Genomic DNA, 24,568 nt, shown 5'->3' with positions numbered 1-24,568 from the left:
CAGAATAAAATAGGGTCATAATTTTTTTTTTTTAAATATTCCATTAGATAGGCCTGGAACAGTCAGCTTGGCATAGTAAGAACATCTCTGTCCTTGCAGAGCCCAGGAAACTGGAGGCTATCTCAGATCTGGGGTCAGTTCGGATTACAATCAAATCCCATCAAGAAGAAATCAGTTGTTTGGTTGGTTGTCCACAGCCTCAGGCCTCCACTGAGAAGGTGTTGGCTGTTGAAAATGGTACCCTCTTTGTACTTCACCATTAGGGTGCAGGTCCAGAGCGGGAGAGAGAAATCTTCCTAGCTAGGGTCACCCCAGACATAGTCACCTAGTGCTGGAAAAGAGCTGGACCTCAAATATCACTGACCTCTAAGGTTTGTATACACACACTTAAACAGACGCGTGTTCACACAGCTTTTTTTCCTGTGACAAACCCTTTGTACTAGGGCGGCTGGTTTGGGCAAGCTTTCCACAGAAGTAATCCATGTCTGAGACAACCCAGACCTTAGTCTGGAGTCTGGCTCTTCAGTCTAGAATCTTTCTCTCATGGTGAGATTTCTCTGAGCAGCTCCTAAGCTCCTAAACCACCAGCTAACCTCAGCCACATCAGTTAGAGGTGTGTGAATAATCTGCAACCTCAAAGGGAGCAGGGGCACAATTTTCCATCCCTTTCTTTCCAGAAACACTGTAAAAATTTGCCCATTCCCATTCCAGCATCCTTTGAGCTCCCTATTCTAAGGATTTAGGTAGAGCATCTTCAGTGGTGGGGGAAAAATAAAAAGGCAACCTGTAATACCTTTGCCCCATAACAATGGATGCCTATTTGTTTTATGCCACATAATTAAAAATGGTTCTTTCCACAGCTAATTGACATCTCCACTTGTAGAAGCTGAAGGGATTGGCAGTTTTTGAAATGCATATTCTCTCATTAGAAGACTTAAATTTCTGCCTCACCAGTCATCCCTCTCCACTATTATTTTTCTTCTTATTATTATCATTTCAGAATTTGAGAAACTAAAAAAGTCCCTTGAGAAGACAACCTGAGAGAAAGAGGCAAATCTGATTCTTTTAAAATCCTGCACTCAAGTCAATTACCATGCTAGCTTTGGTCTGAATATACAAGAAGATACCTTAGCTTTCTAATGAGGTTTTCTCATATGATTTATTGAACTTTTAGGTCCATTTCAGATGACCACAATTCTAATTTTTTTCAATTAAAATTTTCTTAGTAATTTGTGCCTTTAAAAAAGTCTCAGGAAATTCTCATTTCTTACAGTTCACATGAAAACTGGGTAACCACCTCTTCTACCTATGGCCTTAATAAAAAGGGAGAAAAAGCCTCATTGTTACAGTGTGATCACTGTTAGTTTGACATCCCCATCAAAGCAAACAGCTCTCCAAGCAATGCTGTCCTTAAAGCCAGAGACAGACTTGTCAGTAACTCAGAGCCAGAAAAACTAGATTTCCAGAACTGTGATCAGACTGTCAGGACAGTGCTGCTTCCACGGGGATCGACCCGAGCCCACCTGTCTGAATTTTTCCCAGACATAACTAAGAACTCTAAAGATGGGCCCTGAGTGAAAGACATCAAACAATTGCATCACTGTTTCCCTTGAGGGATTTTGTCCTGAAGACTAAGAAAACTCTCTTAAATTAGCTCTAATTAAATGCTGTGAATCTGCTGTTCCACCATTCATAAAATGGATTGCCTCATTGTGTTTTTTCTCATGTTACTAACAGAGTGGGAGGATGGAGATTCTTTAAAAGAAGATTAAAAGCACAGAAGGGACCTAGAAAAAAGAGTTAAAAAAAAAATGACAAGGCTATTTTGGATCCCCCGTGGATAAATGGATGGTGGCTCTAGATAATCATTCAGTATGTGTTGACAGAATCTGTTGATGGGATCACTCAGGTGGTACGCTAGCCATATTGATTACGGAGTGATACATATAGATTATGAAGATGACTACCAGCGCCTTTCACACCCCAGTGGCTGACTTTGTATACAGACAAGAACCAGTTATTTTGTACAGACTATTCCTTAGGGTATGTGTGCAGGGGTGGCGGGGTGGGGGGCCCACCAGATACTCTGCTTTAAGTCGTCCTGACAAATTAGAGTTATTTTAAGATTTACTATAAAGTGTTTCTGCACAAAGGAAATGTTTTGTGGAAAGAATTCATAACGCCATACTAGCACGTTTGTTTGTTTGTTTCTTTTTTTTAAAGATTTTATTTATTTATTTAACAGACAGAGATCACAAGTAGGCAGAGAGAGAGGAAGGGAAACAGTCTCCCTTCTGAGCAGAAAGCCGAATGTGGGGCTTGATCCCAGGACCTTGGGATCATGACCTGAGCTGAAGGCAGAGGCTTTAACCCACTGAGCTGCCCAGGTGCCCCACAAGCACGTTTCTTTAATTGGAAACTGGATACACTGTACTAAACATTTTATTGGAGAACTTTTTTCACACTTTATGAAGGATCCTGAAAGAAATGCTTTGTGATTAACTGTGATTGTCCGTATATGAAAAATGAGTAAAGGGACAAGAATAAATACACAATGAGTAGGGCAATCTTCCAATCCTTTATTCATTTTATACCATTCCCAGCAGTAACATTGCTCCCAAAGATAGTTTATATTAGGCTGGACATCCAACACCACGCCTGGTTTGGTGCGCTATTATCTTTTATTGTTATTTTTTTTTTAAGATTTTATTGTTATTTTAACCTTAAATACAAGTTGGGTGTAAATAGAAAGCTAAAGATTCCATATAATCCTGCAAGCAGTTTCATTTGAACAGAAGGAAAAATGAGACCCAAGATCTGTGCTATTTTTAAGGTCTTAGTTCATAGTCCTGACTTAGAGACAAGTGACTTTTGTTTGGCTCTAGTTTTTGTTTTCGTAATGGGTAGATCCTGTACACTCCCCCGGTATGGTCCTCATGTAAGCCACATCGACTTCACCTGGAAACTTGTGAAAATGCCGATTCTCAGATCAACCCCAGACCCACTAGATCAGAAAGTCCGCAGTGGGGGTCTAGTAATCTCTGTTTAACAAGCCCTTCAAGGTAATTGTGAAGCCCACTAGAGTTTGAGGACCACTGAAGCACGCTATCGAATTCTCCCCTCTCCTTGCTTTGCACCCCAAGCCCAGTATGCAGAGAGTACAGCCATGACCCAGCACAAAGTGTAGTTCAGTGCCTTTCACTAAACCTGCTGGCTTTGTAGTTTCATAAGTACCAAACAATTGAGCTAAGCAGACATACATAAAAGAAATGTGTGAGTTTCCCCTGCACTCTTCCTTTTTTGGGTATTTAAAGGTCTCATTTCAAGTTCTGAAGTGTCTTAGTAGTTTGGGGCTTGAAGAAGGTAATTTTACTCCTCTTACCCTTGTGGACTTTGCCTATAAGCACACACTCTTGATGGAGTTGTACTGAGTCTGAAATGAGACCTGGCTAACATTAGCACTTATAGTGCCTGTATGCGGATTAGCAACAGGAGCTCCTCTTGGGGGACCAATTATTGGAAAGTATCATTTGTTAGGATTTCCACCGTATGTGGATTTGGCCTGGAGAGTCTGGGCTGGATTTCTGCCTTGCTTTCTGTCTCCTCATCTGGACAGGTTTGTCCAGGGTGCAAGTATGTGCAGAGTTCATGAATGAGGCAAATGTAGGTAAAGCAGCTGACCTCTTAACAGTTGCTTTCCATACAGCATATTAATATCTGACACATATTATGCATAAACATACTTTTCGCGGACATATCTGTCATCCTTTATGGAGAGAAGCATACCTGGTCATCATTAGGTTATCAGTAAAGATGCTTAACCTACCTAGTAAAAGTTTAAAAAGAATTAATATATTTCTCAATGCTGTGATGCATGGACCAAATTAAAAGGGTAATTGAAAGCATTTCATTTTATCCTTAATGCAGGGTAGATGTATCTTCTCTGGACCATTAAAAAACAAGATCAGGAGGGGGCACCTGGGTGGCTCGGTGGGTTGGGCCTCTGCCTTGGGCTCAGGTCATGATCCCAGGGTCCTGGGATCCAGCCCCACATCGGGCTCTCTGCTCAGCAGGGAGCCTGCTTCCTCCTCTCTCTCTGCCTGCCTCTCTACCTACTTGTGATCTCTGTCAGATAAATAAAGAAAAAATCTTTAAAAAAAAAAAAAAACCAAGATCAGGAAAGAAAACTGGTTTCACATTTGCTTACTCAGATACCATCCATGACTTCTCTACGGACTGCTGAAATAATTTAAATAGGGGACTGACATTTCAGAGTAAGAAGTAACCCTTAGATATACATGAAATGTGGAGAAGGTATTTCCTGACATGGTATCATCTAGGTGCTAAAGATTGGTTTTAGGTCCTTTTTAAGGGCAAAGGTCAACAGGGAGGAAAGCCTGGACTCCTGGGAAAAGAGGATGAAGAGGAAGGAAGACACAAGAAGGGGAAGAGTGAAGCATTTGGCTTCTTCACAAGTTCACCTAGTGTCGACCCTTCCTGTAGTTTTCCATTTAAGAACTTGAGTGTCATCACCCTAGGAAAGACCTACAACTCACTGTCGTGTTTGGTTGTCTTAGATTTTGACATTCAGTTTTAGCAAAGCGCGTTACTAACTTATTTTCAGGTCCCTGGTCTAAGGAGCTTGTCTCCTGCCTCACACTCATCATTACATATTAAATTGGCACAGTGAAAATGATGGAACAAAGCACAGGCTTAATAAAAGCAACAAATTCTTTAAAGGCTACACTAAATCTTTGTGCATCTATACAATACTAGGTTACAGTACTGCTACTGTAATTAAATACCGTATGAGGAAATGTAACAAGATACTTGGCCAAAGTAAAATGCTAACCTAAATAGGATTGTTAAAATGTAACACAGGAAATAAAATCGGAAATCACTATTAGAACACTGCTCATGTTACAAGATGTCAGAATCATGCATAATGCAAGAGTGGCACTGCTTACAGAGACTACACAAGAGAATTTAAACTTGCTTCTGTGGACATGAGGAACTGCTCTTTGAAGCATGGGCTCTGATGAGATTCTGCTTGGCTCTAACGACATTCCAAGGGAATGTTCCATTTCCATTGGATGCATATTTATTTATAGGGTGTGGAATAAAGGAGCGCTCATGCTATGTGGCAGGTTGCACCTCCACCATATTTTTCATTAATCACCTTTCCTTTGGCATCTTCACCATTGCTCTATTATTGATCTGTTTTTTGAAGCCTCTATGTGAATAAACCTACGATCACAAAATTACCCATTGATCAATGTCAGCAAACACATTTTTGCAAACACAACCTTTAACTCTTTTCTCCCTGAACCCTCATTCCATTTCATCTCTTGGGCAAAGGCTTGAAAAACCAGATGATCCTTGTATTATTCTCTGAAGATCAACAAATCCAGACTTTGCTAGGTTTATAAGGCTGAGCATAAAGCCTGTCTTAAAGAGAATACTCTTCCTCTGTTGCAGAGATTTTGAGTCAAAAGGCCTTTCTTGCATACGCTAATAGTCCCCTCTACACTGTGTTAAAGACTGTTGATCACATACTGGTCTTTGTTGTCACATACTGAGAAATCACCTTCTTTGAATACTTGGGCCAAATACAAACATATTTATCCACATACTAACCTCTCTAATTTGGACATAATTAGAGAAAAGGCTATTTAATTAGTGAAAAGTCTTAAATTATAGATGGCTGATTACTTTTGAGTACATAAAGTAATAGCAGGAAATGACTAACAGAGTGTTGCCAAGTACAGGACCTGCCAGGCCTGTTTTAATGAATAGCTAAAGATCACTGAAATTAGCACATTAATTGTATGCATGTAAATTGCTTCTGCTAAGTGCATTAAAATGTTGTTCTCTTTGTAATCATGTTGAAATTATTTATTTGGTTAGTACACCCTTTTCACAATTATTCATGAAAGACAAAACGCACACTCAACAGAGTCCCTTCCTAAATCGGAACACCACCAATTACATGCTTCTACATTTTATCGTGCATACCAACAACTCATGACCCATTTTTTAAAAACCCCAGATCTGCCTCTAATGAAACTCATCTTCAGGTTACTCATTTCCTTGGTTTGTGTCGTTCTTTCAGAATCCCGTGGAGGACAGGTAAGATCTCAGACTCCAGACAAAAGCTCCCTGAGTGGGAATCCCTGCTCTGCTACCTCATCACTATGTGACTTTGAGCACAGAGTTCTGAGCCTTAGTTTCTCATCTGCCCTCCAGGATCTCGGTGAGAACTGAATGGGTAAAATGATGTTTTGGAAAGTTTTCTCAAACTGCCATGATGACAAAAATCACCTGGGGCACTGGTAAAACCAACAGTTCCCAGGCCCCTCCTCTGAGGTCTCTGGAGCTTCTGATTCAAGGGGGGCCACCAGCCACCCCCAGAGATTCTTATCAGCTGGGAAACATCATTGGGAAGCACATGGTTCACAGTAGCTTTTCCTTGCTCACATGTGGTACACTATGTATTGCATTAGTGAGCCAAGAAAAACAAAGGAAACGTAAACTGAAGATACAGAAACCAAAAGTTATCAGAACATGCTTGACAGTCCCCCAGCCCCTTCCTCCCAGTGCAATGGAGTTCTCCGTCTTAGAGGGAGAGCAGTTTGCTCCACAGTTGAACAGTTTCATTGGTTCAAAAGACATATCTCTTATTGTGTAGAAATCTGTTTCTTTTGAAGTTCTGTGCATTGTTCTTGTCTGATATTTGGAGCAACACAGAACAGGTCTGCTCACCTGTGCATTTGACAGTCTTTTTAAACATTGAAAGAACTCTCTTATCCCTTTTTGATTTTTTTTTTTTTCCAAGCTAAATATACCAAGTCCCTTCATCCATTATTGGTCATAGAACATGGTTTCTCTAGTTTTCACCTTCCTCTGGGGCCAACTTGAGGCTACCAATTTTCCTCTTAAAATGTTTTGTGATAAATTGGACAGAATGCTGTAAATTTCTAAACAGAACGGAGTCTAGACAAACCGTATTTCTATAAAAGATGCTCAAAATATATGGTCTGAAAACAACAGTGCACTTAGGTTAAAAGAAAAATTTTACCTCCACTTCTTTGACTTTGTATGTGACCTTGGATGAGTCATTTAACATTTCTAGGTCCTGAATGACCTGATCTCTGAAACCAGCATAACAATATTCCTCTGCCGACTCACTCACCTCATAGGATTTTTCAGAGGTTAAAGTACAAAGGAAAACACGTCGAATGATTATGGGCTACTTTTATGACAAAATCAGCATATCTATGAAGCTATGTTCAAAAGAAGTTAAAAAGTAAGATATATTTAAATATTTAAAAATTAAACAAAAGAAAATGATTTGTCACCTGTAAACTCCATATAAAGTAAAATGTATCTGACTTTTAAAGTTTTTTTTCTCTTGCTCTTATAGGAAGTATACCACACATTGGTTCATATCAAGTTCATGTCAATTTAATAAAAAGCCATGATTTTTTTTTTTTAAACATAGATTGTGGCCAACCCAGGTTATCTTGAGTTTGCAAACTGGAATTCTGAATTTTACTTAAAAAACAAACAAACAAACAACAACAACAACAAAAACCCTTTCTTGGTTTCAGGATGAGGCTCAATAGCCAGGAGATTAGACTACTGTGAAATTTTAAAGAACTGCCTGTTAGGTAGGAAGAGAGAATTGGACACCACCTTCACTTCCCTTGAGTTTGTTGGAATTCTCTTCAGAGAGGAAGGCGTGGTTTGCAGAGTGTCTTATTCCTCAATTCATTTAAGAGATTTTATTATCAGTACTTTCTTCTTTTTTTCTTTTTTCTTCAGTGTGATCTCAACGTCAGGTTTAGAGTAAATGATAAGTAGGCCTTTCACAGAAGATCGGGGCTTAGATAAATGGGAGAAATAAGCTCATTATAATCATGAAGACTAAGCCTTGCTGATGTTTTCAAATAATAATTATAGAAGACCTTTTTTTTTTTTGTCTAATGGTGAGAATAAAAAGTAGGATACAAAATTATATACATACAGCATGATCAGAGGTATGTAAAATGTGTGCGTGTACACCTATGCACACCAAAAAATGAACACTGGAAGGAAGTAAACCAAAATATCAAAAGTGGTTATCGCAAGTCAGTGAGAATGCAGGTGTTTTCTTCTCTTCATGCATGTATTTTCCAGATTTCCTATTTTAAGCATGTATTGGTTTTATAATCAGAAACAAGTTAGCAAGAAATTGAAAGAAAGAATTTGCTGCTAGGTGAAAAGTTGATGTTTGTATTAGAAGCAAAGTTTCATGGATGCATTTTTGTTTTACTTGTGCCAACTCCGGAAGGTGGGAAAAGGACCTTCCTTTATTCTTCTCCCCATTTAATCTGACATGTAGGATCCTCTTTTAATGATAGATTTCAGGGAGGGAAAGGCACCTGGGGCAACCATCAAGGGAGATTGCATTACACTGTGACAAAACCTTTAGAAACGCTCTTCTGTCTGGGCCAGTGAACAGACTGCAACAGGTGTAAGTCCTTTTTCTTTTTTAAAATCATTTTCAAGCAGACTTCTTACACGCTGAGATACACACTGAATATTAAAAAAAATAAAATAAAAAACAAAAACCAAATGACAGACCCCCCCCCCATCCCCCTGCCCAAATCCCACCAAAACCCTCTGTCCTATTTCTGAATAGTGTTAGGATTCTCACTTCACATTAATTTTCTGGTCCTTTATCTAAATCTAGGAAGTTAGGTCAGCAGCCCCTGATCATTAGAATGAAAGCTCAGTGGAAGTAGGAACGATGTTTGTTATTTATTTATTTATTTTTGAAGGAAAGCAAGAAAGTCTGTGTTGGACACAGCATGGCTAAATTAAATTCATCCAAGGTTCTATTCTGTGCATTGGGAGATTTTATTTATTTACTTGACAGACATAGATCACAAGTAGGCAGAGAGGCAGGCAGAGAGAGAGGAAGGGAAGCAGGCTCCCCGCTGAGCAGAGAGCCTGATGTGGGGCTCGATCCCAGAACCCTGACACCATGACCTGAGCTGAAAGCAGAGGCCTTAACCCACTGAGCCACCAGGGTGCCCCCGATGTTTGTTATTTTTACTTCATCTCTGTGTCCTCAGCATCTGGCCTAAGGTGGATCCTCATACGTACCTGCCCAGCAAGGTAGAAGCAAGCCCTCACACCAGCTGGCCAGCTTCCCTTCTCCCCAGTGATAGTGCTTGGATCAAGGACAGAGGAAGCCAGAAAAATGTGGGGAGAAGGGGACTAAGTAGATTCTGCTCGTAGGAGCAGGCTGGGGAGGAGGGCATAGAGGAGGGCTAGAGAGTTGCCTGGATTCCCCTCCACAGGGAAATAACTTGTGGAATTCCAGACTTCAGACGGTGGACACCGAATAACAAAGACCATTGTTTAAGCCCTTTGGCTTCTTGCTGTGTTTTGGAAAGGGATGGGGTAGATTAAGGGTAGCTATAAAGTTAGTCACTCAGAAATGTTTGAGAAAGTGTTGGGTTAGGGGTGGGCCTGACAGAGTGACAAGTCCTAGTAGGTCCCATGTCCACAAGAAATAAAGACAGAGACTTTGGCATACACTGTGACTTAACAGAGCAGTTGAGCAAACCAAAGGGAGGCCAGGTCCTGGGGACAAGAAGTTCAGTGTGACTTCAGATAGACCCTCTATTACTGAGCTTGAACTCTGTAACTCTCTGACAGAGGTTAGGTATAGCCTGTGGGTTTGAGGTGTGAAGGGCAGATAGAAGTCAAGTGGCTAAAGCTCTTAAGCCATTTGGCCTGGGGAAGCTGAGAAAAGAGGTGGTTGGTGTAGGGTGGTGCTGAGTGGCCTTGGCTGGCTAACCGGAAACAGTAAAGTGGACATTCTTTGAAGGAAAGCAAGAAAGTCTGCTTGGTAACCGCCACACGCCTACAATTTGCTGACACGCATAGAACTCCCCTTCCAAAATTCCTCTCCATGTAGTAAAGCTGCCGAGATACTTATGTCTTCAATTACTGCCTGGAATGTGTGAGGATCCGAATGACTCACTATGAGAGGACTGAGTTCATAAAGCTGGAGTTTTAAGAGAAAAATCACTTTTGTCCCCCTGGGAGTGACAGAGGAGCAAGAGATCCTAATTGAGGTGCAGAATGACACACACACTACCTTTAATAGGCTTTAGGGTGTCAGCACCTTAATCTAAAGTAGTGACTCAAACGGTGGGATTTCAAGTACTTTGAGCAACTTGAGAGAAATATGAGCAGAGGCTTCTGAAGGACTCCTGCCTGAGTGATCTGGACAGTTCCATATGAAGGCCAGGATGCGGTTTCCAAGGGATTCTTATCCATCCCTGGAGCGATTTGGACACAGCATGGCTAAATTAAATTCATCCAAGGTTCTATTCTGTGCATTGGGAGTCCTTTGGAGCTAAAGTCACCAAATAGCCCATTTGCTAGTCAAGTCAATTCTCTGCTAGTCAAGGTGATCCTTTGTTGAAATCCAAGTCCTCCGACCTTGACTGTTGCCTTCCCCGGGGCCTGTTGTAGATGTGTTGACCTCCTTTTAGTTGGTCCTACCTAGCATCTCCAGATTAACTATTCTAAAACATTGCTTCCCTCGTGGTTTTCTACTGTGCAGTAGACTCTGATGGCTTCCCAGTGAGCCCTGGGTCTGAGGATGTGGTTCTTGAACCAGCAACATTAGCGTTACTTGGAAAGTTGTGAGAAATGTAAATCTGGGCCCTCCTCCAGACCTACTAAATTGGAAACTCTGGTTGTCAGGCCCACTGATCCGTTTTAACAAACCTGGAGTTTCAATAACCACTGCTGCAGAGCTCCGCAACCTGGCGTTCAAAGCACTCTCTCCTCTGTGGTCTTATAACAAGCAGCCTAGTATTTGGCACTTCCTGATCCAGCCTTGTGTCAGGGCTCTTTTTCTTTGTGTAATCTGGTCTCACTTTCGGAAAGGTAAACTCCTTGAGGTCCTGGTCTGTGTTTTCTAGACTTACCAACCTGTAAAATTATAAAATGGAAGAATCTGGAAAAATACTCTCCACTCTCTTTATTTTGCAAACCTTTGAACAGTACTGCGCAGTGGACGTTCGGTTAGCAACTGCTGAATGAAATAACATGCCCGCAGGGGCCGTGGAGGTGAATTAGGACTGCTGAGACTTCAGCGTCATTGCCTTAATTTAGATTGTGCCTTTTGGCATCCTCTAAGGGCTTGTGAATGCCCGGGGAAAGCCTTGGATGCCTTTGCCAGTTTTTCCCTCATGGCCCCCTTGTATGCGCTTTGGAATTTGCTCCCCGAATACAAGGCAACACAGTGTTTTGAGATACAAATGGCAGAGCAGTTGAATTAAGAAAATAAAAACAGAACCAAAATTGATGTTGTTTTTCTTATTGCTGCTTTGAGACTCAGCATGAAATATGAATCTGTCATACCCAAGAAATAATATCTTGCCTGAATATCTAAGGCATAAATAAAAATTAATTGCAGCACACAGCTGTTAATTATCTGGCTTTGGAGCATTCCAGAAGCAGTTGCTCATGAATACCTATTCTGCTAAAGATCCCTCTCTTACTAGGACATGCTGACATTGACTATGATGTTGTTGATTGGTTGCATCTGCACAGTCTGGAGGTCCAGGCTGCCAGTGGTCATTACACTCGTAAGGGATAGGCTGCTGCCACAGCAATGGGACATGTTTGGCTTATGAAAGTACTCTTTCTCCATCTCATGATTGTTCACACGCCAAAGGGAGATCCTTGACACCACAAAGGATGGCTTTGTGGTGATTCTTCTGAATGCTTTGGGCCATGGACATGGCAGACATTTGTGTGGATGTCACCATACCAAATTAATATGACTGACTATATTCCCCAGACTATACATTATATCCCCATGGCTTATTGATTTTAAAACTGGAAGTTTGTACTTCTTGATCCCCTTCATTTATTTTCCCATCTCCAACCCCAACCCCATCCTTCTGGCAACCACCAGTCTGTTCTCTGTATCAGTAAGTCCGGGTTTTGCTTTGTTTTGTTCGTTATACTTTTGAGATTCCACATTAAATGAAATCATGCTGTATTTGTCTTTTTCTGACTTATTTAGCATAATACTGTCAAGGACCATCCATGTAGTCACAAATGGTGAGATTCCATTCTTTATGGCTGAGTGATATTCACACACACACACCACATTTTCTTTATCTATTTGTCCATTGATGGACACTTAGGTTGTTTCCATATCTTGACTATCATAAATAATGCTGCTGTAAACATAGGGATGCACATATCTTTTTGAATTCAGGTTTTCATTTTCTTCAGATAGATATCCAGTAGTGAAATTGCTGGGCCAACTGGTACTTCTTTTTTTTTTTTTTTTTTTTAAGCTTTTGAGGAAGCTTCATGCTTTTTTTCCATAGTGGCTGCACTAATTTACATTCCCACCAACAGTACAGGAGAGATCCCCTATCTCTACATCTTTGCCAATACTTGTTATTTCTTGTCTTTTTGATAGTAGCCATTCTGACAGGTGTGAGGTGATGTTTCATTGCAATTATGATTTGCATTTCCCTGATGATTAGTGACTTTTTGTTTGTTTGTTTGTTTTACTATAGGTCACATTCATTAAAAAACTAACTCACATGGAGTTTCCTAATTATTTTTGTGGTTGTTGTGTTGGGATTTGGTTTAAATAAGAGTGCTGCTACTTGTTTGTGAAGTTTCAAGGTAATTATAGTGATTGCAATTTTGGAACTGCTGGCTCTTGTTATTGTCAAGTCCTTCCTGTTCTCCTGTTTTTGCTCCACACCCGTCCCGAGGCTCCCATCATGATCTTTATGACCACAGCTTATTCACTGAGACTTCTCGGCTTTCTGTGACCAGACCTGAGACCCAAGACAAAAGGCATTGAAGGAACCCTAACTCCACAATTTTTGTTCCTCAGCATCACCTTAATTAGGCTTCTGGTCTGCCTTTGCCTTATGACATCTTTCTAGAATCATGTATGTCTCTTGTTCTTTGGGTTCAGGATTCTTGCACTACAGTTCTTGTACTGAGTTCCCGTCTCAGGAATTTGCAAAGTTTCCCCAGGTCCTTAAAGAACCTCACTCTTGCCATTCCCCCCTCTCTCAGCCATCAGGGCACTGTCCCTGCGCCACAGGCTGACTGAGGCTCTGCTGTCACAGATCAGGCTGTCTGATGCTGCCTGCCTGCACCTTGGGGTACTTTTTGCTTCTGAATTCCTTGGCATCACATGGTGCTTTCATATTGAGTGAACTTCCGTTCTTTCATGTTTGCCTCCTCATGCCAGTTTCCTAGCTGCATTATCAGCTCTTATGTACTGCCATATTTTTTAGCTACTTTGTTCTGCCTGCCAGACTGGACATTGTCCCAGCACCTGCAGCTGGGCCATCCTCCCTGGTGGCAGGTCTAGTTTCAGGTCCCAGTGTCTTCTATTATGACCTGCCAAGACCTGGTTTAACAAATTCAGCAAATGTAAAATATGTCCTTCAAAGTGTTTATGTTTCAAATATTGTAGTTTAATTCTCTTTACTCCAATTAGGTTATGTTACATTTAAATAATTATTCCCACACTTTTTTAGTATTCTGTGTGGATGGTGAAAATGGTTGCTTTTCTTCCTTTGCAGGTCTTTTAAATAAAATGCAGAGGAACTTTGCTCTTAATGGAAATTATGAGCAAAATTCTTTTGAGAAGAACTTTATGTTTAGGGGTGCTATAATCTGGTAAGATTTTTTCTGTTTCTGTCCTGATGTCTAAGGCAAGAACTTTGGGCCTAATTGTTGTGTTTATTATCCTTAATGTTGATTTAGATATGAGGAGCTGAAGACTGGGCAAAAGCAAAGAAATTTATGTGTGCATGAGTGTGCATGTGTTGTATTGGAAGAGTGAATGGTAGGTAAGGTAGCAAGGACAGGGGAAAGCAATTATGTCTATTTGACGAGTGTTAAGGGATCCCTATTAATGTAATAGATACTGTTGATGTGAACACTTATGGTGTATCAGGCAGTGTGCTAAGTACTCAGTGAAGCCCTCTTAAGTAGGTACTTTTTTTTGGAAAGAGGATGAGAGAGAGGGGGGGGAGATGGGAGAGCAGAGGGAGAGGGAGAGAATCTTAAGTGTGGGCATGGAGCCTGATGCAGGGCTTAATCTCATGTCCCTGAGATCATGACCTGAACTGAAATCAAGAGTCAGATGCTTAATTAAGCCACCCAGGTATCCCAAGCAGGTACTAATTTTGTTTTCACTTCAGATAAGAGAAAACTGAGGTTTAGAGAGGTTAATTAATTTACCTGAGTCCACACAGGAAATAATTGCTAGATTAGAGAGTTGAACCCCAGCAGTGTAACTCCATATTAGTATCACCAGTTATTCTTGTTTTCCTGTTCTTCACTATGATGTTTCCTGATTATTCTTATAGGACCAGAGACTAGAGAATATAGGTGGAAAATAATTAACATGTATTAGTTATAATTTTCAAAGAATTTTTACATTAATCCTCAAAAAAAGATAAGGTAAGTAGTATTGTTGTCTCCATTTAAGAGGGCAAAAGAGGCTCTGAAACAGCGACTCTCTATTATCATAAGTACCTTCATTTGGCTCTTGTTTACTGTTCCATTGTGGGAGTCTACCACATTATCCCGATGGTAGATGTTTGGATATCTTCCAGGTTTTTTGTAGTATATAATGTTTCTATAAACATATACATATTTCTAATGCACATTTTGTGTGACTTTTTCTCAGGTGTATACCTAAGAGTATATATGATAAAAATGACATTTAACTCCATATATATAACCATGCATAAGCATGTCGTGAGCCAGTAATTTTGATTAAACTAATTCTGTGAAACTGGGATAAAAAAAAAGTTTCAGTAAACCTGAAGTCTCACCTTCTTCTCCCCCAAAACAATTACTGGGCTTGATGACTTGTCTAGGGCAACCAAATGGTGGGCTAACTCTAAGTTCTGTAGTTACAGACAATTCTTAGTCCTGTCCTGCTTCTATACATGAACATTATTCTCACCATTCCACTTGGGTGGCCTGAGAAATACAAACTTCACAGGTTCTGAGGAGAGATTATACACCACTGAGTTGCAAGTCTGTTTTTGCAGAAGAGATTTGGTTTTGAGAAATTACTCAGTAGTGTTTATATTGCTTCACCCATGGGCCTGTATGCTGTTAAGCTTGAAATGAAAAGAATGGCTTCGTGGTTTAGTTTTATGAGGGAAGCAAAGCCATAGAGTTATGATCCAGTGCATATAACATTGAAGGATAACAATTTAAAGTCCAATAACTCTTGCCATTTATCTTCACCAAAGGATCTCCACGAGTATGATGAGAAATTATAGACTAAGAATTTGGAAGAGTTACGTGCAATTTATGGTTAAAAAAGGAAGTGCTAAAGTTTTCTGGAATGTTCCAAGTCTGTCATTAGAGAAGGCATGAAGAGAGCCCAGGGTTATTGACTCTTTGGCGAGGTAGGCTGGCAGGAGTAGATGTAACCAAACGATTCAGTGGTTCTGAATGGCTTCAGCTTCCCTTGAGTGATGATATTCCTTTTCTAGGGGCCTTGGTCATTGAAGGAAGACATAGAGGAGCCAGCATGAACCGATTCCCCAGAACCTTTAATAAATGATGATATGGTGGCAGTCATATTAATACAGCCTTTGTAATATGCTCTCTGATTAGTGTTTCTTCCACTTTAATTGGAATTTTAAGCACCATAATGATGTGAGCCAGCTGAAGTTTTTAAACAGTGCAGATATAAATGGTTATCCTAAATTACATTTAGGAGAAACTCTACTTGAACTATTTAGGTTATAAATAAAGACACCAAATTAATAAAGGCTATTTTAAGACCAAGAAATGTAATACTATAAAACTTTGGTGATCTGTATGCTTTCTGTTGGCTGACCATAGATTTTTAATTGAATTACTACAGAAAATTCAGCACAAAATTTTATCAGATTTAACCACCCACTGAGTGTGTTGTTATTGTTTTATTAGGCTAAATCAAAGGTTACCACAGCTCTTTTCTGCACTGACTTTCAGCCCAGAGGGGTAAAGTCTTAAAATGAGATGATGAAATTTTAGAAAAGAATAAGAACTTAATAACGGGATAATAGTCACGTATTTTCTTTAGAAAAATGAAACTATTTTATATGTATTTTATATGTGCATCCCTAGCCTTTTAATAATGAGAGAGTGTCTGTCACATTCAAGTTTTGAAGCTTATAACTGGTCTAAGGTTGAGACTGAAGGAGAGTTGTCAGGGGTCATAGGTGCTCCTGGAGTAAAGACCCATGGGCAAGTCCAGTGGCAATAGTATCCACATTCCAAGTGTACTGCTTTCTGGCCATATCCTCCCAAGAGCTCAAGAGGTAGGTGGAATGGCAGCATGGCTGGAGGAGTCAATCCAGAAGGTAATCATTTCAGAGCCTGTACATCTTCATCTGGTCATAAATGGTTAGGAATGCACCCCCCCCCCCCAATCTGTTCTGAGTCTGTGTAACTCTGCTTTCAACCTGAGATTATCAAATTCAGTGTTTCTTAAAGTGCAGTCTCCAGACCAGCAGCACTGCCCAGGAACTTGTTCAAAATGTATATTTTAATGTGCTCATCCAGACCTACTGAAACAGAAATACAAAGGGTGGGCCCAGCAATCTATGTGTTAGAGGCCCTCCATGTAATTCTCATGCCTGCTAACATTAGAAAACAATTGACTTAATTTATGTTGATCAAGTACATTTTTTTTTAATCAAAAAGCAACTTTCCTAATGTCTGATTCTTAGTAGGCTCTCAATAAATGTTACCCTGAAAATGAAAATGAAAAATTAATTTGCCATGCAACATTCTGTAATGTTTATGATCATATTTTAGTCTCTTTGTTACTGTATACTCAGGAATGAGTACTTGCCCTCAAAGATTATTCATTTCCTTTCCCTTTGAGACTAGCTCTTTGGCTTTTCATTTAATATGAAAGGTCATCTTCAAAGAAAATTGTTGTCTGATGCTTCAGTTATTTAATTCTCCAGAGAGTCACTGAGAAGTAAAGTGAGTTCATGCCAATCATTTCTTTCCCATTTTTAAAGAGGGATATTCACTTCACTGTCAATGATGATTAGTGAAATTTTTCTCTCATCTCTTCTGCAGGATGAGCCAGAAATTCAGTTTGTTGTTTTAAGACTTCTCAGTTGGCTGTGGGTCTGCTTAGGCAGTGGATTCATCCAAGGGCTTTAATACTCTCAGCTTTGCTTCAAATCATATATGAAAGGGGGGAAATCTATCACAAAGAAAGCTGAAGTGCAACAGGTTTATGGAGACAAATGGGCTCAAAGTGTAACATGTGAATTCACTTGTATTATATATCCAATAATTTCTGATGTGTGAAATCCAGGGGAATTATGGGCTCCAGAGTCAGGGAGATTGATGTGATATAAACCTTTTTAACCTCTGGTCAGGGAAATGACTTCTGTGGGTTGAGCAATATCCCTGCATATGAGCACATATAGCCCCAGGGACAGGTTCCCCAGGTAGGGGAAAGAATCAAGACCTGGAGTTGGGTATATGTACTATGGGAATGAGAATGCTGATTGTGGGTGAAAACTTGTGATGCAGACATCACTGAGAGTTTGGGAGGGGTTCCCACATGGAGCAGAGTGGGAAGTAGAGATGGTTAAGGGTTTCTGAGAGTCGACCAACAAGATAGAGAAGTGTGGTCCAGACTTCAGGAAACCATGCTAGGGATCTGACTCGGACCCCGTTTGTTAGCTTTCCTTGTAATTTTCACGAGGAAGTGAGTGGAAGGAGGCTCCTAGAACAGAATTCTGCTGAGTAGTGCTAACCACTCCTGAACAGCTCATTCTTTCCTAAGTGAAACCTGCTACTTATGATACGGCTTTGAATTGGTAGCTGGACATATGGCTCCGAGTCCTGGCTATAGCTTCCTAGCTTTGTCCCCCAAACTTCAGCATATTTGTTCATTCAGAGAGAGGGGGGTGGATTGGCCCCTAGGCTCAGGCCCTGGAGGAAGACCAGATAACTGCGTTTAGAAGTCCATAAACCCTGACCATCTCATAGGAGCCAAGTACCACAGAGACACTAGGAATCAAGTAAGAAGCAAGAATGCTTGTTTTTAGGGAGCTCTGAGTCTAGTGAAGGACATAGATAATCTAAATGGCTTAAACTTAATGGGATAATTTTTGTAGGTACAGGATGTCACATAAATTGAATGTTTTTGTTTGTTTCTGCTTGAGGAGGTTAGCTAAACCTTCTAAGAAGAAGTAATACTTAGAGTTAGGCCATGTACTAAAGAGGGAAAGGGCATTATAGGCAAAAGGAAGAATGTTTAAGAAAGCATGTGCTGTCAGGAAATGGCATGTGCTGTCAGGAAATGGCAAGTGATCTGTCTTCCCTAATATCATATTCTTTGAGGGTGAGTGGTAGATTTGAGGTGGGATAGGAGACATGGAGTCATATCTCAAATGACCAGTCACAAAGACCAGTATCTTGTTGGGAGAAGAGCTTTAAATAAGAGGGTGGCAGGTCAGATTTGTTTTTGAAAGATCATTCAAGCTCTTTTGTGGAGAACAGGATGGAGGGAATGGAGCCTTGTCAAAATGGAGTTGAGGCGCGATGAGGTCCTGGTCTAGATCCATTGCCAAGACATTGAAGAAGCCAGGTTGACTTTTAGAGGCTTGAATTTACCCAGATAACTTCTTTTAGAATCCTCGCCCACCTCTTTGGGGGCACCTAGGGCTGCTGCTTCTGTAGTTGCTGCCCACACAGTTGTTTTTGCTAGAGGCTGCAGATTAAACCTGAACCTGCATTCTCTCATTTATCCCATGGATCTTTCTTCTCTCAAAGATTTTCTGAAATTCTCCTCACAAAGAATTCCATGTTAATATATTTGTAAATAATGCTGAACTTAGATACCTTTTGTGAGTGTGTGTGTTTGTGTGTGTGTGTGTGTGTGACAAGCAGTATAACTTTGTACTTGACATGTGATTTAAATAGCTTACATCAAATGTTTGAATTCATTCATGAAACTTTTATTGACATTTACTGTGTGAAGACACTACTAGCTTCACTGAGGGGTAACTTAAAAAAAATATTAGACTTCCTCTTGCAGAATGTGCTAACTCTGGTTTATTTTTACAACCACAAAACCAAGGAACCTTCTAACAGCATTTGGTTAATTCATTCATTTATTTACTCATCCATCTATTAATCCATGAGTCAGCAAATATTTGATAATCATCTACTTTGTGAAGGAAGAGTTATGACATGAAGAACACATTAGGGGTGGAAATAAAAATAGAACAGAGAGTTCTGGATGGACCTCAGAGTTCTTAGAAAGCCCAGAATATAAAATAACCTCAAGACTTTGGGTACTTATCTTTAATAGTAGGGTCACCCTCATTATTAAAGAGCATCTTGGGTTAGGAAATAAGGTTTTTGCTTCTTAGATAGCCTATCCTATCTCTGACCCCATGTTCCTCTGGTAATTACATGAAACTTTTGGTCACTGGGTTGTATACTGCATAACTTACTCACAAGGCCACAATAATTTCCAGAAATGAATGAGGAAAGTATTTTCCATTACCTATCTGTAGGATTTTTTCTCAGTTAAAAAGGGACCAAATAGTATGCTTTCCTAGGCAGGTGTGATAGAAAATATTCAATCTACTCCACCCCCTTCCCAGTTGTAGGTCTGTTTGAAAATTGGCCAGTTTCAGAATTCAGCTACTAGTTGTTTGTATAAATGACTAATGGTCATCAGAAACCATCTGAGAAGTACACCACGCCCAGACATATTTTGATTTCTTCCTCCTTAAAGGCCCCCTTTTAACTGAAAAAGCTCTTTCTCATTCTACAGTAGTCTACTCCTTTGTAGAAAGAGCACTTGCTGGGAATCAGGTGACTTGATTTCTAATCCAAGCTAACCTGCCAGCTAGTTGAATGGCTTTAAGCCAGGGTTGGCATACAATAGCCTGCTGCCAAATCTGACCTACCACCTGTTTTTTGCAAATAAAGTTTTATTGGAACAGAGCCACGAGTATTTGTTCATTTATTCTTTTGGCCACAGTGCAGAGAGGACTATCTGTGACAGGACCATATGGCCACAGAGCCTAAAGTATTTACTATTTGGCCCTTTACAGAAAAATTTGTCAACCCCAGCTTTAGGCAGGCCATTATCTTACTGGAGCCTTAGCTTCCCCGTCTGTAAACTTGGGGAATTAGATTAGGTTGTCCCCAGGGCCTATGTCCTTTTTAACATTCTGTTGCTCTATAACTCTTAATACAGAGCAGCCTCATAGCAATCATTATACACTGGGATATACATTTATACATATTTATATTTACTTCTTCAATTTATGAAGTGCTAATAATACTGGCAAGCCCCTGTAGAAAACTAACCACTCTAAGAGGCTCTGCCCTTGAGAAGCTTATACTCTGGTTAGAAGACAGAATAACAAGGCTTTGAAGTTAAATTATAATAGAAGGTAATAAAGGATAACATACCAAAGTGAGTGTTGATAACTAAATGACTTCAGAGGAGAGAGATCATTATGGGCTGAGATGATGAGGGAAAACCCAAGGAGAAAGTGGCATGTTTTTATGAATAGTTATCCCCACGGCCCCATAGAATATTGAATTTAGTGTCCTTTTACAGCAGTAGTTCTCAGGTTTTAGAGTGCAGATTTTAGAGTGTAGGTTACTGGGGAAAAATAGAATACTGGGAAAAAATACAAATACTGGGAAAAAATTCCTGCCACCCAGCTTTAGTTTAGAGGTTCTGATTATAGGTCTGGGGCATATCCCAGGAATCTGATTTTTCAAAGAGCACCCTCTGGTGATTCTGGTCTACATGGAGAGTTTTCTTACTTTAAAAAATATTTCTTTGGAAATTTTGTTAAGTTGCTAAATATTTTTTCTGCTGAGAAATTCATGCTACATTTTACAGAGTCTTACTAAACTGTACATTTTGTGTGAGCAGGAAGAACTCCACTATCCATGGAGCAATTACTTCAATGATTTTCTCTCTCCTTTTAGGAAATTTGTGCTCTCCCAGGCCAAGAAGAACAAACTGAGGACTATCTCTGAAGGCCATTGAATTCCTTTTTAAGTCTAGAGGGGAAATCTGAGATCAGTATACTGTTGTGTCTATGATAGCTGAAGATGAATTATTGGAAAGAGTCAGGGTACTAACTGCTTCCATTTGCATTCTACTCTTGATCCTTTTGTGGTGAGCTTTTTGTTTGTGCAAAGCTGGCTGGGGTCAGCCTAGTGGGTAAAAAAAAAACCCTCAATGAAAGAGGTTGGGAATCTCCAATCTCCATCCCAAAACATGTCACTGATGACTTGAACATATCACCAGATACTCAAGGTACAGAGGAGAGCTTCCACCTGTGGGAGAATGATCCTCTGAAGAGAAATTTGGAGTCATCATCAGAGCCATTGGAGGGGACATCTGAGAGTCAAATGGGTGACATTTCACAAGAGCCTGTCATGCCTCCAGTCCAGAGGAGAAAGTTAGATCCACTTCCAAAAAAGCATAGACGTCTTAGGAAGGCTGTAAGGACAAAGAGAATGAGAAAGAACAAGAGGAAGGAGAAAGTGGAGACCCTATGCCCCCCAATCCTTCCAACACCTTTGGTACCACCACAAAGTAAAGAAGATGAAGTGGTAGATACAAAGCCGACTGTACTCAGTGCTCATGAAGATGATCCTGACCTTCCCAGTGAAGTAAGGATAAGGCATGGGGTGTCAAAAGTCTGGGCTTGCCACATTTTCTTAGGAAAAATAATGGCAACTCTTCCCCTGCAGTGGGAGGAGGTGGGGGTAAAGAGCTTGAAGAACAAACTGAGATCCTTAGGCCCAGATAAAGCATGAACTGGCTCCGAGGGTGATGCTTTTTTTGTGTATGTGTGTTGATGTTGAGGGCTTTGACTTCTTTCTTCTCCTTGCAGAACCCATTACAGAGTCAGCAGGATGAGGGTGCCTGTGTGACGCATCAGGAGTGTCCAATCCAGCCCTGTGAGCAGCCAGCATCCTCGGAGCCTGGGCCCTCTTCCCCTGCAGTGACATCCTTGGCATCACCGCCACTCTGCTTTGGTCGCTTCTTAAGCTGTGTCTGCCGGACCTTCTCGAGGTCTAGGAAGCGGAAGCGCCCTGGAAGGCAGGGTACTGAGCTGATTGAGGCAGGAGGTGATGCCAAGTCTCTGAGACCTAGCCTGCTGAGGGATCTGGGCAAAAACAGAGTGCAGCCTCATGAGGGCCTGTAGCATGTTGGTACGGCTATGGGTTCTCCCTGTGTTTAGTTTTGTAGTTTTCTCCATATCGTTGTTCCTGTTGGTTGAGTTCTTGTTTATCAAAAAGAGAGCAGCTTTTATGCTGAGATCCTTAAGCCTAAAGATGTGGTAAAAGCAAAGTAACTGAAAATTTTAACACTTAACCCCAGTAGTGGGATTACTTCCTACTTCCTCCTGTTAGGCTGAAGTAGCATTCACTCTGGAGCAGTGGTTCCCAAAATTCATGCAGATGTCACTCGTGTCTTCAGTTAGTTCAAGTCTCACTGCCTTCTCTGAGGATGGAAGCCATCCCATGCCATCATTTTGAGTAATGTCTCCAGATATTAGCCGCTAAGTGGAGATGTGTCATGTCCAGCTCCTCTCATTATCTTTTACCTTTGGCTAGAGATTCCTTTTGAATTCTTCATCCTCAGTACTTTGTAGAACTTCTGCCACTTTCTAACAGATTCAGCTATGCCTCAGGGGGTGTTGGTTGCTACTTTTCTTGGACAGGGTAACACTACCATCTCCTCTATCTCTAACCATGGTTTGGTTTTCTTTTTGTCACTTGTTGGTAAGCTACCTGGCTCTTCCTTTTGAATGTGCCTCTGGTGTTCTCTAGCCATATGTATTAAACCTAGTCAAATAAGTTAATAGCCTCCTTCCTTGTTATTCTTTAGCCAGACTCTCACAGAATCCCATGTTCTTGAGAGAACCCTAAAGAAAATAAGTACTTAAGAAAAGTTCAAGACTATTTCATTTCTCCCATTGTTTTCCCAGCACACTAGGTTAATCCTCTTCCCAGGATGTAAACTAAGAGTTTAAACTAATCTTATGCCCTACTTTGAGAGAGGAGGTTTAAGAAGAGTTTTAGAGTTTCCCCTATAGCTTTAATTACCTGTTGTTATTTCCTACTTGTTCCAGTTTCCCACTGCATATAAGAATAATAAAGGTGCAAATAGAAATAAATGTGTAAAGTATCTGTCTCCCTTCCTTAGGACTAACCCTGATGGTTACCACACTAGAATTGGAGAAGATAACCAATGTGTTTGTTTTGTTCTTTTTTGCCTAGAAGTTGGAAAGGGAATAGAATGATTTGCAGGAGCAGTGGCAAAGATCCTTAAGCCTGCCTCGGGGGTGATTTGTAAAAACTGCCCTGGATTAAGTTTTGTGATGTGGTGTGGATTTCAAGTTGGGATGAGGAATTTTGTAAAATGTCATAGTTCATGCTTGGAGTAAAATGGGAGGGATCTCTCAAGTCAGTCAGGCTTTGACACCTTTAGTTGTCTAAAGAGTATTCGATTGTTTAGAGAGTATAACATTTTAGTAGAGCTAATTGAGCATTACAAATGGGCTCAAGCTATTACGTGAAATTTCAAATGATCTAAACTATATTTATGCACATATCTTCTCAATGTAATATAAGAAACATTATGCCATGCAAAGCATAATGTACAGAAAATCTTGCATCATGGAGCCTATTACTAAAAGCTCAAAAGAGGGTAGATATTAGCGTTGTTATTAATGCTTTGTTACTGTTTCTTATCATAAGGTGTTTCAGGATGAGTTGTTCTATCATAGAAAAACTTTCATTCCAGTCTGGTTAGCCATATGCCCACTCCCATCTACAATGCTGATTTCCACATAAAGTTTATTTATTCCAAATTTAGAGTATAGATTTCAGATAAGGGAAGATCTGGATAAGTACTTAGTTCTGAAACTCTATTGCTCATATGTCTTGACCCCTCCCTCACAAACAGGGGAAAAAGGTGTCCATGTCTCCTCCACTGTATTTGTAAAGAAGAACTTATGTGTTCTCAGGTTTCATATTCTGTGTTGCTATCTTTATAACTTGAATTATTAAACATGGTTTATGTCTTTAAATAAAGTTGTTTTTGCAAAATATATTCAGAAAAATAGTACAGCTGTATCAAAGTAAAAACAAATTAAAAATAAAACCTACCACTATTGATGAGAGATAAAGCCTAGAGGTCATTTAAAAAAAATGTTTCCCTGCAAGTCAGAGAAACAGATACTGTTGGTGTGTTGTAAACAGAAATACTTGATGAGTATAAAGAGGACCATATTTAATGTATTTTGTTCCCTTTTTTTCTCATGGGAACGCACATAGCTAGGTAGGTGGTGGGATGCTCATTGCTACAAGTTGAGTAAACTGAGATTAGGCAGGCTGATTAAACCTTTCCATGATTTTTATCAAAGAACATTTGTTACATCAGCTAGGGAGTTATAACACAAATTCT

At 40.2% G+C, this 24,568-nt stretch overlaps 1 protein-coding gene across 1 annotated transcript in view; it reads left to right on the top strand.

Annotated features, from left to right (window-relative positions):
* The window catches only part of LOC101683805, a 60,815-nt gene extending 36,550 nt beyond the window's left edge, over window positions 1-24,265 (top strand). The window contains exons 2-3 of the mRNA XM_004761475.2: window positions 21,070-21,762; window positions 21,987-24,265. Of these exons, the coding sequence (XP_004761532.1) occupies window positions 21,499-21,762; window positions 21,987-22,301 (579 nt within the window). The 5' untranslated portion in view covers window positions 21,070-21,498 and the 3' untranslated portion in view covers window positions 22,302-24,265. The remainder of the gene's footprint in view (window positions 1-21,069; window positions 21,763-21,986) is intronic.
* Window positions 24,266-24,568: the final 303 nt, after the last annotated feature.

This window comes from Mustela putorius, unplaced genomic scaffold (genome assembly GCF_011764305.1).
Source record: "Mustela putorius furo isolate JIRA1106 unplaced genomic scaffold, ASM1176430v1.1 tig00003834_pilon_pilon_pilon, whole genome shotgun sequence".
Lineage (NCBI taxonomy): Eukaryota > Metazoa > Chordata > Mammalia > Carnivora > Mustelidae > Mustela > Mustela putorius.
Note: the sequence above shows the minus strand (reverse complement) of the source record. Positions and strands in the feature narration are given on the sequence as shown.